Here is a 13,086-nt window from a genome sequence, read left to right as displayed (position 1 = left end):
CTCATATTTATTTTACTCTGCACCTTTATAAGCAATAGAACTGTAGCTGCATGGCTCTGCAGGACCAGCGCCTGACCGTACTGTACACCAAGGGCTTGGTACCACTCAGACACGTACCTCTTTAGGTAGGAGGGAGATGAAGTCCCGCTGGAACTGAGGCTCGATGACCTGCATCATGTATTTGATCTGAGAAGTCTCGCAGCGATCGATGAGCTCGTCCAACGCTAGGAGCTTCTCAGGGCCGCTCCACTTCTGTGGAACAAAAAGCACAGAGTTCAGAGACCGAATTAACGCTGCAGCACGGATTCTCCGACACACTCCCTTCGAGTGCGACACCCTACTGGGAGCGTGGGTTTGAGAATTTACCCAAAACGATGGGGCAAAAGGTTTACTTTGAGAAATGATGCTCTACCACTTGCAATGCTTTTCCTATTCTTTTCTCATTTTATTTCCCCCGCGCCCCCCCCACTCGATCTTGCGGACGGCATCGACTCTTGCTAGAATGCGAGTTCACTAGCAGTCCTCTGGCACGTGACCGCTCTTCATTGGTGGTCCGAGACAGCGAGTGTCTGTGGGCTATTTCCCCAAGGAAGCTATCACAGGAGGGCCAGATTTAATATTCATGCAACATCCTCGCGTACAGCTCCCAGAGGTCACTGGGTACCGATCAGGAGTAGGAACAATGGCTGCTTTTCATCTCTCTCGCCAGGACAGTCGAGGCCAATTGCACCAAGCCTACTGCCATCTTGACAGATCAGTGACTCAGTACAGACTGGGAATTAGACCTGGACCCCTGATCTGTAGATTAATGCGACACTGGGCCATACCTTCACCCACAAGGCCCACAGTGATGCTTTCTCTTTTGAAGTCCTAAGATCATAGGAATATAGGAACAGGAGGAGGCCATTTAGCCCCTCGAGCCTGCTCTGCCATTCAAAGAGATCATGGCTGATCTGTGACCTAACTCCATATACCCGCCTTTGGCCCATATCCCTTAATACCTTTGGTTAACAAAAAATCTATCAATCTCCGATTTAAAATTAACAATTGATCTAGCATCAGTTGCCGTTTGCGGAAGAGAGTTCCAAACTTCTACCACCCATTGTGTGTAGAAGTGTTTCCTAATTTCGCTCCTGAAAGGTCTGGCTCTAATTTTTAGACTCTGCCCCCTAGTCCTAGAATCCCCAACCAGCAGAAATAGTTTCTCTCTATCGACCCTATCTGTCCCCCTTAATATCTTAAGATCATGGGTAAAAGTTCAGCACGAGCACGTCCACGCAGAATTTCACACAGCATTAGCACGGACTGGGGATTCGGCACACATCCCCCCCCCAATTTTGTGAAAGAAGTTTACTCCACTCGTCACTCAATTCTCAACACTAAAAGAGTGGCAATACAGCACCTGTTCCACACTCGAAATGCCACAGGTTAAAAGACTCGCCAACACGCCCATCTGCCTACTAAGTCATGAGGAGATGGCTTCTGCTCGAGATATTAGGAGTGCCTCCACCAGGGAGATTAACATTCAGTGATTAAAATCACAGCTTGCTGTCACCTAAACACCTGGAGGGAGGAATGACTGAAGCAGATAAGGAGTTCCATGGTTCTGAGGTCCTGGGTTAATAGAAGAATGAGAGATGTTGCAATCAGTATTGATTTCAACACAATGAGAATCAGGAAGTGTGTAAGATGGCGTTTAGGACCAATGGGTGAAAGGTCACTAGTAGTCACACTAGCACAACTAAAATAGGGGAACAGAAGGTTATGTGTAAGAGAGGGAAAAAGGGAAATGAAGGGAGAGCGAGAGGCAATAGAGGAATCACCTATCAGATGACGAGACAGTTTCTTGTAGCCTGTGCAACTGTGAGGCACAAGTGTAGCCTCTCCAGATATGGGAACAGAATGTGTCTTGGATGGAGCTGAGCTTCATAGAGAGTTAAGAATTACTGAGGGAAAAGTAGTGTTCACAAGCAAGAGGAATGGAGCTTCTTCAGAGCAGTGTTAACGATGGAAATGTGAGGGTCCCGATTGAGGTTGAGAGGCTAGTGAAGCCAGATTGGAGAAGGATTAAGGGTGGAGTCACCCAAGATAAGAGGTGGTAGCTTATTGGTTAGACTAGTCAGAGACAACAACAGCTTGCATTTATATAGCACCTTTAACATAGTAAAATGTCCCAAGGCATTTCACAGGAGCGATTATCAAACAAAATTTGACACAGAGCCACAGAGATATTAGAACAGGTGGCCAAAGCTTGGTCAAAGAGGTAGGTTTTAAGGAGCGCCAAAGCAGGAGAGAGAGGCGGAGAGGTTTAGGGAGGGAATTCCAGAGCTTAGGGCCCAGGCAGCTGAAGGCACGGCTGCCAATGGTGGAGCAATGGAAATCGGGAATGCACAAGAGGCCAGAATTCAAGGAGCCTTGGAGATCTGGGTGGGTTGTAGGGCTGGAAGAGATTACAAAGATAGGGAGGGGGCGAGGCCATGGAGGGATTTGAAAACAAGGATGAACATTTTAAAATCGAGGCAATACTGGACCAGGAACCAATGTAGGTCAGCGAGCACAGGGGGTGATGGGTGAACAGGACTCGGTGCGCATTAGGACAAGTACAGCAATGTTTTGGATGAAGTCAAGTCTACGAAGGGTGCAAGGCCGGCCAGGAGAGCATTGGAATAGTCAAAGAATGGACATGAAAAATCTGTGCCTGTGAAGAACTGAAAATTAAAGGGTATGGAAGGAAAAAATAATCCTGCAGAAATGTCAGTGCTTAGACTGTGACTGAAAGATTAAGCCGCCGTCTCTTCTCTCTTTTGGATGCTAATTGACGCTATATTTTCAGCATTTCCTCTCTTTAATGTTTTAAACACTATGGCAGGTTTAAAAGAAATCCCGTAATCCTTTGGAAACTGAGGAATAACGACTGCATCTCCCCCTTTCTGAAAGCTCAAGTACGTGCCACGAGACTCAAGGTGCTCATGTTTTCCTGGTACCTCAGGGTAGGGAGGAGATATGGTGAGATAACACAAATCCAGACAATCGCCAAACCGAGTATGTGAATATTCATGCTAATTATCCCAAGCCAATCTGTGCTCTTCCCAGTCGGTTAAAAACAATGACAAATGCCAGGGAGACAGACACTGCTTGTCCTCTTGTCCAGGGACCATGTTCTAGACGGAGTGTAGATGAACTAATGGGGTGGAGGGGAAAGAGAATAAATACGGCATGGTTCCTCCCGCCTCTGCAATCCCACTTTGTACCAGCCACAGTTGAAAGTTAGAGAGCAATTCTTTCAAAGCTGTTAGGTCATCGCTGAGAGACAATTTACACCAAATTCACCTCTTGTATCTGGACAAAATCTGATCTCCCCCACCCAACAACTGCTGCCCACCCACACACAGCCACGTGCTCCTTCCTCCCACCACATCCCAAAGCAGCATGGGACCTCCCAGTGTACCTACCTGGAACATGCCAAGCCATTCCTGAAGATCTGACGGAGGTGCCACTGACGTAATACGCCGCCGATGCTGACCCGGGATGTTGCCATTCCGCAGATCTCCAAACGTCGTGGCCGTATTAATGCAGGGCGAGAGAGAGCTGTGGGAAAAGGCAAGTAGAGGCGTGACTTCTTCGTGGTCATGTCCTGGCTGGGTTCAGTGGGAGGAGAGCTGCAGGACATACCACAGACTCCTGGGTTTCCCTTGTTCTATGATGGACGAGCAGGATTTTACATCTGGTAATAAATTTTCCATCAAAAAGGCCACAGGAATGTTACCCTGCTTCAGTATGGTTCTAAAGGCTAGGGTTAAACCTCTTTGCTGGGCACTGTAGAATGTGTTTAACCTTGTAGCTAACCCATGCTGTACCTGACCTGGGAATGTTTGATGGGGCAATGTAGATGGGCATTTACTCTAATGAGTTTATCTAGCAGTGGTTGCTGAGAGACTGGGACTAAAATGAGAATAAAAACAGTCAAAAATCATCCATTTCCACATTTATCCAAAATCTTAATTTTGTCCTGGTTAATTTGAGATCTTTTAATGTTAAAGCTTTGATGTGGGTTTCAAACCAATTTTCAGCTTGTAACACACACCACTCATGGACTGGGTTGCAAGGCAACAGATGGTGATTAATATGCAGCTCACAGACTCTAGTTCTATAATTTCATAAAAAATAGAAGAGACACCAGCTGATGCGGTGCTGCAGCATCTTCCTCCACATCCCATCACCTACGTAAAATCTGCAATCAGCGCCCGACGTGTCAGCAATCATTAGCTGCTCTCACACATTACCTGCTGATCTGACACATTACAATGAGCATATGTTAACCTGCATGCACCTTCCCCATTTCATCCAATGGACATTATGTTGTGGAAAGAGACTTTTTAAACCAGGTTTCTATCCTCCTCTCATGAAGGTTTTTAATTCTTGCTGGGGTAGTTCCACGGGCACTGGTTACCCGCTAGTACCTCACTGAACATATTTAATTGCAACCCTAACCAACGAGCATGAGCAAGACAGCGAGAGCACGCTATTGGACTAGAACGGGGAGGGGTGGGCAGAAAGAGGGCCATCACAACTGAGCCCAATTCTGCCCTGAATCAGGTACCACACACATCTACCAATGGTGAATGTACGGTGAACAGGTGCAGGAATCCTGGCTGACCAGCACAGGAACACCCAGACCAGTTATATGGATCCAAGTGAAATCAGGTAGCACAGCACAGACTGGACATCGAAACTGGGGCGTTTCTTTTCTGTATGATCAGTACAGCATTTACCCATTAAGATGCTTTTTTAAATTATTCATTCACGGGATGTGGGCGTCGCTGGACAGCATTTATTGCCCATCCAAAAGGCATTCGATAAGGTGCCACATAAAATGTCGCTACGCAAGATAAAGGCTCATAAAAACTGACTGTAAAAGCTTTTATAGATATGTCTGAAGAGAAAAAGATTGGTGAAGTCAAGCGTAGGTCCCTTGCAGTCAGAATCAGGGGAATTTATAATGGGGAACAAAGAAATGGCAGACCAATTAAATACATATTTTGGTTCTGTCTTCACAAAGGAGGACACAAATAACCTCCCAGAGATGTCGGGGAACATAGGGTCTAATGAAAGGGAGGAACTGAAAGAAATCAGTATTTGTAGGGAAATGGCGTTAGGGAAATTGACGGGATTGAAGACCGATAAATCCCCAGGGCCTGATGATCTACATCCTAGGGTACTTAAGGAAGTGGCCCTAGAAATAGTAGATGCATTGCTGATCATCTTCCAACATTCGATGGAATCTGGAACAGTACCCATGGATTGGAAGGTAGCTAATGTTACCACACTATTCAAAAAAGGTGGTAGAGAGAAAACGGGGAATTATAGACCGGTAAGTCTGACATCGGTAGTGGGGAAAATGCTAGAGTCCATTATAAAAGATGTAATAGCAGAGCACTTTGAAAACACTGACAGGATCGGACAAAGTCAACATGGATTTACAAAAGGTAAATCGTGCTTGACTAATCTACTGGAATTTTTTGAGGATGTAACTGGTAAAATAGATAAGGGAGAACCAGTGGATGTGGTGTATTTGGACTTTCAAAAGGCTTTCGATAAGGTCCCGCATAAGAGATTAGCGTGTAAAGTTAAGGCACATGGGATTGGATGCAAGGTATTGACTTGGCTAGAGAACTGGTTGGCAGACAGAAAGCAAAGAGTTGGAATAAACGGCTCTTTTTCCGAGTGACTGGCAGTGACTAGTGGGGTACCGCAGGGATCGGTCCTTGGACCCCAGCCATTCACAATATATATTAATGATCTAGACAAGGGAACTAGATGTAATATCTCCAAGTTTGCAGACGACACAAAGCTGGGTGGGCGTGTGTGCTGTGAGGAAGATGCCGAGAAACTCCAGTATGACGGAGTGCTAGCAGCAGAGAGTGCCTTTTGAGAGTTTGGATAAGTGAGAGAGTTAGGGTAAGTGGGGTGTGAGGTGCTGTTTTTGTCTTGTTTTTCCTGCCAGTCTCAGGATTAGCAGACATCGCGGAGGCGGAGAAGCGAGGCGAGGCCCAGTCGAGGCAGCCGGGAGCAGCAGCGGGTGTTGAGTCAGAGCAGCGAGGCGAGGCAGCCTAAACAGGCTCCACAGGCAACATTCCAAAGGGAGGTCAGAATTCAAAAGTGACATCACAGCTAAGCTGGTAGGTGATTGGCTGGTTGGTGAATACTGTTCCTTCCCTTTTAATGCATTATAAGTTGGAAAATTCAATTAAATAGAGGTGTGATATTCATCATCTAGAATCGGGGCAGAGGGTATTTAAAAATAATAATAAATTTAATTAATTACATAGAATGGCAGAGCAGGTGATGTGTTACTGCTGCAATATGTAGGAGCTGGTGGACACCATTGATGTTCACGGTGATCACATTTGCAGTAAGTGTTGGCTGCTCGAGGAACTCCGGTTCCGTGTTGATGAGCTGGAGTCTGAGCTTCAAACACTGCGACACATCAGGGAGGGAGAGAGTTACCTAGACTCTGTGTTCCAGGAAGTAGTCACACCAATTAGATTAACTAATTCAGATGTATTCCGTGGTCAGGAACAGGGGAGGGTGTGACTATGAGTGAGGCAGGTACGGGGATCCAGGAGGTAGTGTTGGCGGAGCCGCAGCCCTTGCTCTTGTCCAAGAGGTTCGAAGTTCTTGCTCCCTGTGAGGACAGGAACGGGGACTGCAGGGAAGATGAGCAACCTGGCCACAGCACTGTGGAACAAGGGGCCATTCAAGTGGGGGGAGTAAAAAGAAATGTTGTAGTGGTAGGGGATAGTATCATTAGGGGGATAGATAGGGTTCTTTGCAGCCGAGAGCAAGAGTCCCGAAGGCTGTGTTGCCTGCCCGGTGCCAGGGTTAAGGACATCTCCTCTGGGCTGGAGAGAAACTTGTAGTGGGAGGGGGAGGATCCAGTTGTCGTGGTCCATGTTGGTACCAACGACATAGATAGGACAAGGAAAGAGGTTCTGCTGAGGGAGTATGAGCAGCTAGGGGCCAAATTAAAAAGCAGAACCACAAGGGTAATAATCTCTGGATTACTACCTGAGCCACGAGCAAATTTGGCTAGGGTAAATAAAATCAGAGAGTTAAATGCGTGGCTCAAAGACTGGTGTGGGAGAAATGGGTTTTGCTTCTTGGGGCACTGGCACCAGTACTGGGACAGGAGAGAGCTGTTCCGTTGGGACGGACTTCACTTGGCCAGTGCTGGGACTAGAATCCTGGCGAATCGAATAACTAGAGCTGTAGAGAGGGCTTTAAACTAATTAGTGGGGGGCAGGTTTCAAGAGAGCAAAAAATAAAAATGTCAGTGGAGAAGGCAATAGAGCAAGGTAGCAGTGGGGGAATTAAAAACCAGAGCGTGTCAGGAAGGGACAGAATGTATAAAGATAAAGGTAGAGTAGTAAAGGGGGTAAAAACAGGGATAAATTGTCACAAAACATATTTAAAAGTTCTTTATCTGAATGCACGCAGCATTTGTAACAAAATAGACGAGTTGACGGTACAAATAACTACATGAGTATGATCTGGTGGCCATTACAGAAACATGGCTGCAAGGTGACCATGAGTGGGAACTAAACATCCAGGGGTATTTGACAATTAGGAAGGACAGACAGGAAGGAAAGGGAGGTGGTGGCTATGTTAATAAAGGATGGAATCACTGCAATAGTGAGAAATGATATTGGGTCAAAGGATCAGGATAGTGAAACAGTTTGGGTGGAGATAAGGAATAATAAGGGGAAAAAGTCACTACTGGGCGTAGTCTATAGGCCTCCTAACAGTTGCAACTCTGCTGGTCGGAGTATAAATCAGGAAATAGTTGGGGCTTGTAATAAGGGAACAGCTATAATCATGGGGGATTTTAACTTTCATACTGACTGGACAAATCAAATTGGGCAGTGCAGCCTTGAGGAAGAGTTTATAGAGTGCATTAGGGACGGGTTCCTTGAGCAGTATGTAACTGAACCAACCAGGGGGCAGGCAATCTTAGATCTGGTCCTGTGTAATGAGACAGGATTAATAAAAAATGTCCTAGTAAAGGATCCCCTTGGAATGAGTGACCATAACATGGTTGAATTCCAAATTCAGTTGGAGGGTGAGAGTTGGATCTCAAACCAGCGTACTAAGCTTAAATAAAGGAGACTATGATGGTATGAGAGCAGAGTTGACTAAAGTGGACTGGGAAAATAGATTAGTGTAAGACGGTACATGAGCAGTGGTGTACATTCAAGGAGATATTTCACAACTTTCAAGAAAAATACGTTCCAGTGAGGAAAAAGGGGCGTAAAAGAAAAGACAGCCATCGTGGCTAAGTAAAGTAATAAAGGACAGTATCTGACTGAAAACCAGGGCATATAAAGTAGCCAAATCTAGTGGGAAGATAGATGATTGGGAAGCATTTAAAAGCCAGCAAACAATAACTAAAAGATTAATTAAGAAAGGGAAGATAGATTATGAAAGTAAACTAGCAAAAAATATAAAAACAGATAGCAAGAGTTTCTACAGTTATATAAAAAGAAAAAGGGTGGCTAAAGTGAATGTTGGTCTCTTAGAGGACGAGACCGGGAAATTAGTGGTGGGGAACATGGAGATGGCAAAAACGCTGAACAAATATTTTATATCAGTCTTTACAGTAGAGGACACTAAACATATCCCAACACTGGACAAACAGGGGGCTATGGGGGGGGAGGAGCTAAACACGATTAAAATCACTAAGGAGATGGTACTCGGTAAGATAATGGGACTAAAGGCGGATAAATCACCTGGATCTGATGGCTTACATCCTAGGGTCTTGAGAGAAGTAGCGGTAGGGATTGTGGATGCATTGGTGGTAATTTTCCAAAACTCCCTGGATTCAGTAAAGGTCCCAGCAGATTGGAAAACTGCTAATGTAATAGCCTTATTTAAAAAGGGAGGCAGACAAAAGGCTGGAAACTATAGACCGGTTAGCCTAACATCTGTGGTTGGTAAAATGTTGGAGTCCATTATTAAGGAAGCAGTAACAGGACATTTGGATAAGCATAATTTAATCGGACTTAGTCAGCATGGTTTTACGAAGGGGAAGTCATGTTTGACAAATTTGCTCGATATTCTTTAAGGATGTAACAAACAGAGTGGATAAAGGGGAACCAGTGGATGTGGTGTATTTGGACTTCCAAAAGGCATTTGACAAGGTGCCACACAAAAGATTACTGCACAAGATAAAAAATCACAGGATTGGGGGCAATATACTGGCATGGGTGGAAGATTGGCTATCTAACAGAAAACAGAGTTGGGATAAATGGTTCATTCTCGGGTTGGCAATCAGTAACTAGTGGTGTTCCGCAGGGGTCAGTGCTGGGACCCCAACTCTTTACAACTTATATTAACGATTTGGAGGAAGGGACCGAGTGCAATGTATCCAAGTTTGCCGACGATACAAAGATGGGAGGGAAAGCAGTGAGTGAGGAGGACATAAAAAACCTGCAAAAGGACATAGACAGGCTAAGTGAGTGGGCAGAGACTTGGCAGATGGAATATAATGTTGGAAAGTGTGAGGTTATGCACTTTGGCAGAAAAAATCAAAGAGCAAGTTATTATCTAAATGGAGAGAAACTGCAAAGTGCTACAGTACAAAGGGATCTGGGAGTCCTGGTGCATGAAACACAGAAGGTTAGTATGCAGGTACAGCAGGTGATCAGGAAGGCCAATGGAATCTTGGCTTTTATTGCAAGGGGGATGGAGTATAAAAACAGGGAAGTCTTGCTTCAGTTATACAGGGTACTGGTGAGGCCACACCTGGAATACTGTGTACAGTTTTGGTTTCCATATTTAAGAAAAGATATACTTGCTCTCGAGGCAGTTCAGAGAAAGTTCACTCGGTTGATTCCGGAGATGAGGGGGTTGACCTATGAGGAAAGGTTGAGTAGGTTGGGCCTCTACTCATTGGAATTCAGAAGAATGAGAGGCGATCTTATCGAAACATATAAGATTGTGAGGGGGCTTGATCGGGTGGATGCGGTGAGGATGTTTCCACTGATGGGTGAGACTAGAACTAGGGGCATAATCTTAGAATAAGGGGCTGCCCTTTCAAAACTGAGATGAGGAGAAACTTCTTCACTCAGAGGGTAGTAAATCTATGGAATTTGCTACCTCAGAGAGCTGTGGAAGCTGCGACAATAAATAAATTTTAAACGGAGATAGACAGTTTCCTAGCTGACAAGGGAATAAGGGGTTACGGGGAGAGGGCAGAGAAGTGGACGTGAGTCTAAGTTCGGATCAGCCATGATCCTATTGAATGGCGGAGCAGGCCCGAGGGGCCGTATGGCCTACTCCTGCTCCTACTTCTTATGTTCTTATGATTTGGACAGGTTGGGTGATTGGGCAGAAGCATGGCAGATGCAATATAACGTGGCTAAATGCGAGGTTATCCAATTTGGTGTCAAAAACAGGAAGGCAGATTATTATCTGAATGGCAATAGATCGGGAGAAGGGGAAGTGCAACGAGACCTGGGTGTCCTTGTGCACCAGTCGCTGAAAGTAAGCATGCAGGTGCAGCAGGCGGTTACGAAGGCAAATGGTATGTTGGCCTTCGTAACGAGAGGGTTTGAGTACAGGAACAAGGATATCTTGCTGCAGTTGTACAGGGCCTTGGTGAGACCACATCTTGAGTATTGTGTGCAGTTTTGGTCGCCTTAACTGAGGAAGGATGTTATTGCCATGGAGATGGTTCAGCGAAGATTCACCAGGCTGATACCTGGGATGGCAGGAATGACGTATGAGGAGAGATTGGGTCGATTGGGCTTATACTCGCTGGAGTTTAGAAGAATGAGAGGGGATCTCATCGAAACTTATAAAATTCTGGCAGGACTGGACAGACTAGATGCAGGAAGGATGTTCCCGATGGTCGGGGAGTCCAGAACCAGGGGTCACAGTCTAAGGATAAGGGGTAAGCTACTTAGGACAGAAATGAGGAGGAATTTCTTCACCCAGAGAGTGGTGAACCTGTGGAATTCTCTACCACAGAAGGCAGTAGAGGCCAATTCATTAAATATATTCAAGAAGGAGTTGGATATATTTCTTAAGGCTAAAGGGATCAAGGAATATGGGGAGAAGGCAGGGACAGGGTACTGAATTTGGATGATCAGCCATGATCGCATTGAATGGTGGAGCAGGCTCGAGGGGCCGAATGGCCAACTCCTGCTCCTATCTTCTATGGGGTTGGGTGTAATATATTAGCATGGATAGCGGATTGGTTAACAGACAGAAAACAGAGTGTCGGGATAAACGGGTCATTTTCAGGATGGCAGGCTGTAACTAGTGGGGTGCTGCAAGGATCAGTGTTGGGGCCTCAGCTATTCACAATCTATATTAATGATCTAGATGAAGGGACAGAATGTAATGTATCCAAGTTTGCTGATGATACAAAGCTAGGTGGGAAAGTAAGCAATGAGGAGAACACAAAGAGCCTGCAAAGGGGTATAAGATAGGTTAAGTGAGTGGGCAATAAGGTGGCAGATGGAGTATAGTGTGAAGAAATGTGAGGCTATTCACTTTGGTAGGAAGAATAGAAAAACAGAATAATTTTCAAATGGTGAGAAATTATTAAATGTGGGTGTTCAGGAGAAATTTAGGTGTGCTCATACAGGAAACAAAGTTAGCATGCAGATACATCAAGCAATTGGGAAGGTAAATTGCATGTTGGCCTTTATTGCAAGGGGGTTGGAATACAAGAGAAAGCAGGTCTTGCTACAAAAGCAAAATACTGCGGATGCTGGAAATCTGAAATAAAAACAGAAAATGCTGGAAATACTCAGCAGGTCAGGCAGCATCTGTGGAGAGAGAAACAGAGTTAACGTTTCAGGTCGATGACCCTTCGTCAGAACTGGAAAAAGCTGGAGATGGAACAGGTTTTTAAGCAAGTGCAGGGGCAGGGAAAGAGGCGGGGGGGGGGGGAGGAAAGAACACAAGGGAAGGTCTGTGATAGGCTGGAAGGCAGGAGAGATTGAGAGAGATTAAGAGATGGTGCAAGGCAAAAGGAGATGGTAATGGGACAAGTTAAGAGACAAAAGATGGCTCTAGATGAAGTGTAAATGGCACTGGCAGAATGAAAGACAGCTGCCAGGTGGAATAAATAAATAAAATGGGGGGGGGGGGGGCGGGGGTGCAGGGAATAGGGGCCGAGGTTATGGTCTAAAATTGTTGAACTTGATGTTGAGTCCAGAAGGTTGTAAAGTGCCGAATCGAAAGAAGCTCGAGGAACAGCACCTCATATTTCGATTCGGCACTTTACAGCCTTCTGGACTCAACATCAAGTTCAACAATTTCAGATCATAATCTCTGCCCCTATTCTATTTTTTCCATTTATTTTATTTATTATTTTTTTCCCCCACCTGGCAGCTGTCCTTCATTCTGCCAGTGCCATTTACACTTCGTCTAGAGCCATCTTTTGTCCCAATGTCTCAATCTCTCCTGCCTTCCATCCTATCACAGGCCTTCCCTTTTCTTCTTTACTCCCTTCCCCCCTTTTACTTGCTTAAAAACCTGATCGATCTCCAGCTTTTTCCAGTTCTGACGAAGGGTCATCGACCTGAAACATTAACTCTGTTTCTCTCTCCACAGATGCTGCCTGACCTGCTGAGTATTTCCTGCATTTTCTGTTTTTATTTCAGGTCTTGCTACAATTGTACAGGGCCTTGGCGAGACCACACTTGGCGTACTGTGCACAGTTTTGGTCTCCTTATCTGAGGAAGGATATACTTGCCTTAGAGGCAGTGCAACAAGGGTTCACTAGATTGATTCCTGGGTGTTTTTGTGACTGGAAGGCTGTTTCCAGTGGGGTTCCGCAGGGCTCAGTACTGGGTCCTTGGCTTTTTGTGGTATATATCAATGATCTAGACTTGAATGAAGGAAGTATGACTAAGAAGTTTGTAGATGATACAAAAATTGGCCGTGTGGTTGATAATGAAGAAAGCTGCAGACTGCAGGAAGCTATCAATAAATTGGTCAGGTGGGCAGAACAGTGGCAAATGGAATTCAATCCGGAGAAGTGTGAGGTAATGCATTTGGGGAGGGCTAACAAGG

General features: G+C 45.4%; 1 protein-coding gene across 3 annotated transcripts in view; it reads right to left on the bottom strand.

The window, feature by feature from the left end:
- The window catches only part of LOC147112202 (F-box/WD repeat-containing protein 7-like), a 270,212-nt gene that overhangs the window by 42,431 nt on the left and 214,695 nt on the right, over window positions 1–13,086 (bottom strand). For all 3 annotated transcript variants that reach the window (XM_085999857.1, XM_085999855.1, XM_085999856.1), the window contains 2 exons: window positions 3,453–3,588; window positions 118–252 (listed from right to left, as the gene is read on the bottom strand). In XM_085999857.1, coding sequence (XP_085855983.1) covers window positions 118–252; window positions 3,453–3,588 — 271 coding nt within the window. The remainder of the gene's footprint in view (window positions 1–117; window positions 253–3,452; window positions 3,589–13,086) is intronic.

Source organism: Somniosus microcephalus, chromosome 10 (assembly GCF_052327205.1).
Source record: "Somniosus microcephalus isolate GS21.2 chromosome 10, FLI_Smic_1.0, whole genome shotgun sequence".
Taxonomy (NCBI): Eukaryota; Metazoa; Chordata; class Chondrichthyes; order Squaliformes; family Somniosidae; genus Somniosus; species Somniosus microcephalus.
The sequence above is the reverse complement of the archived record's forward strand: the minus strand, read 5'-3'. Positions and strand labels throughout refer to the sequence as shown.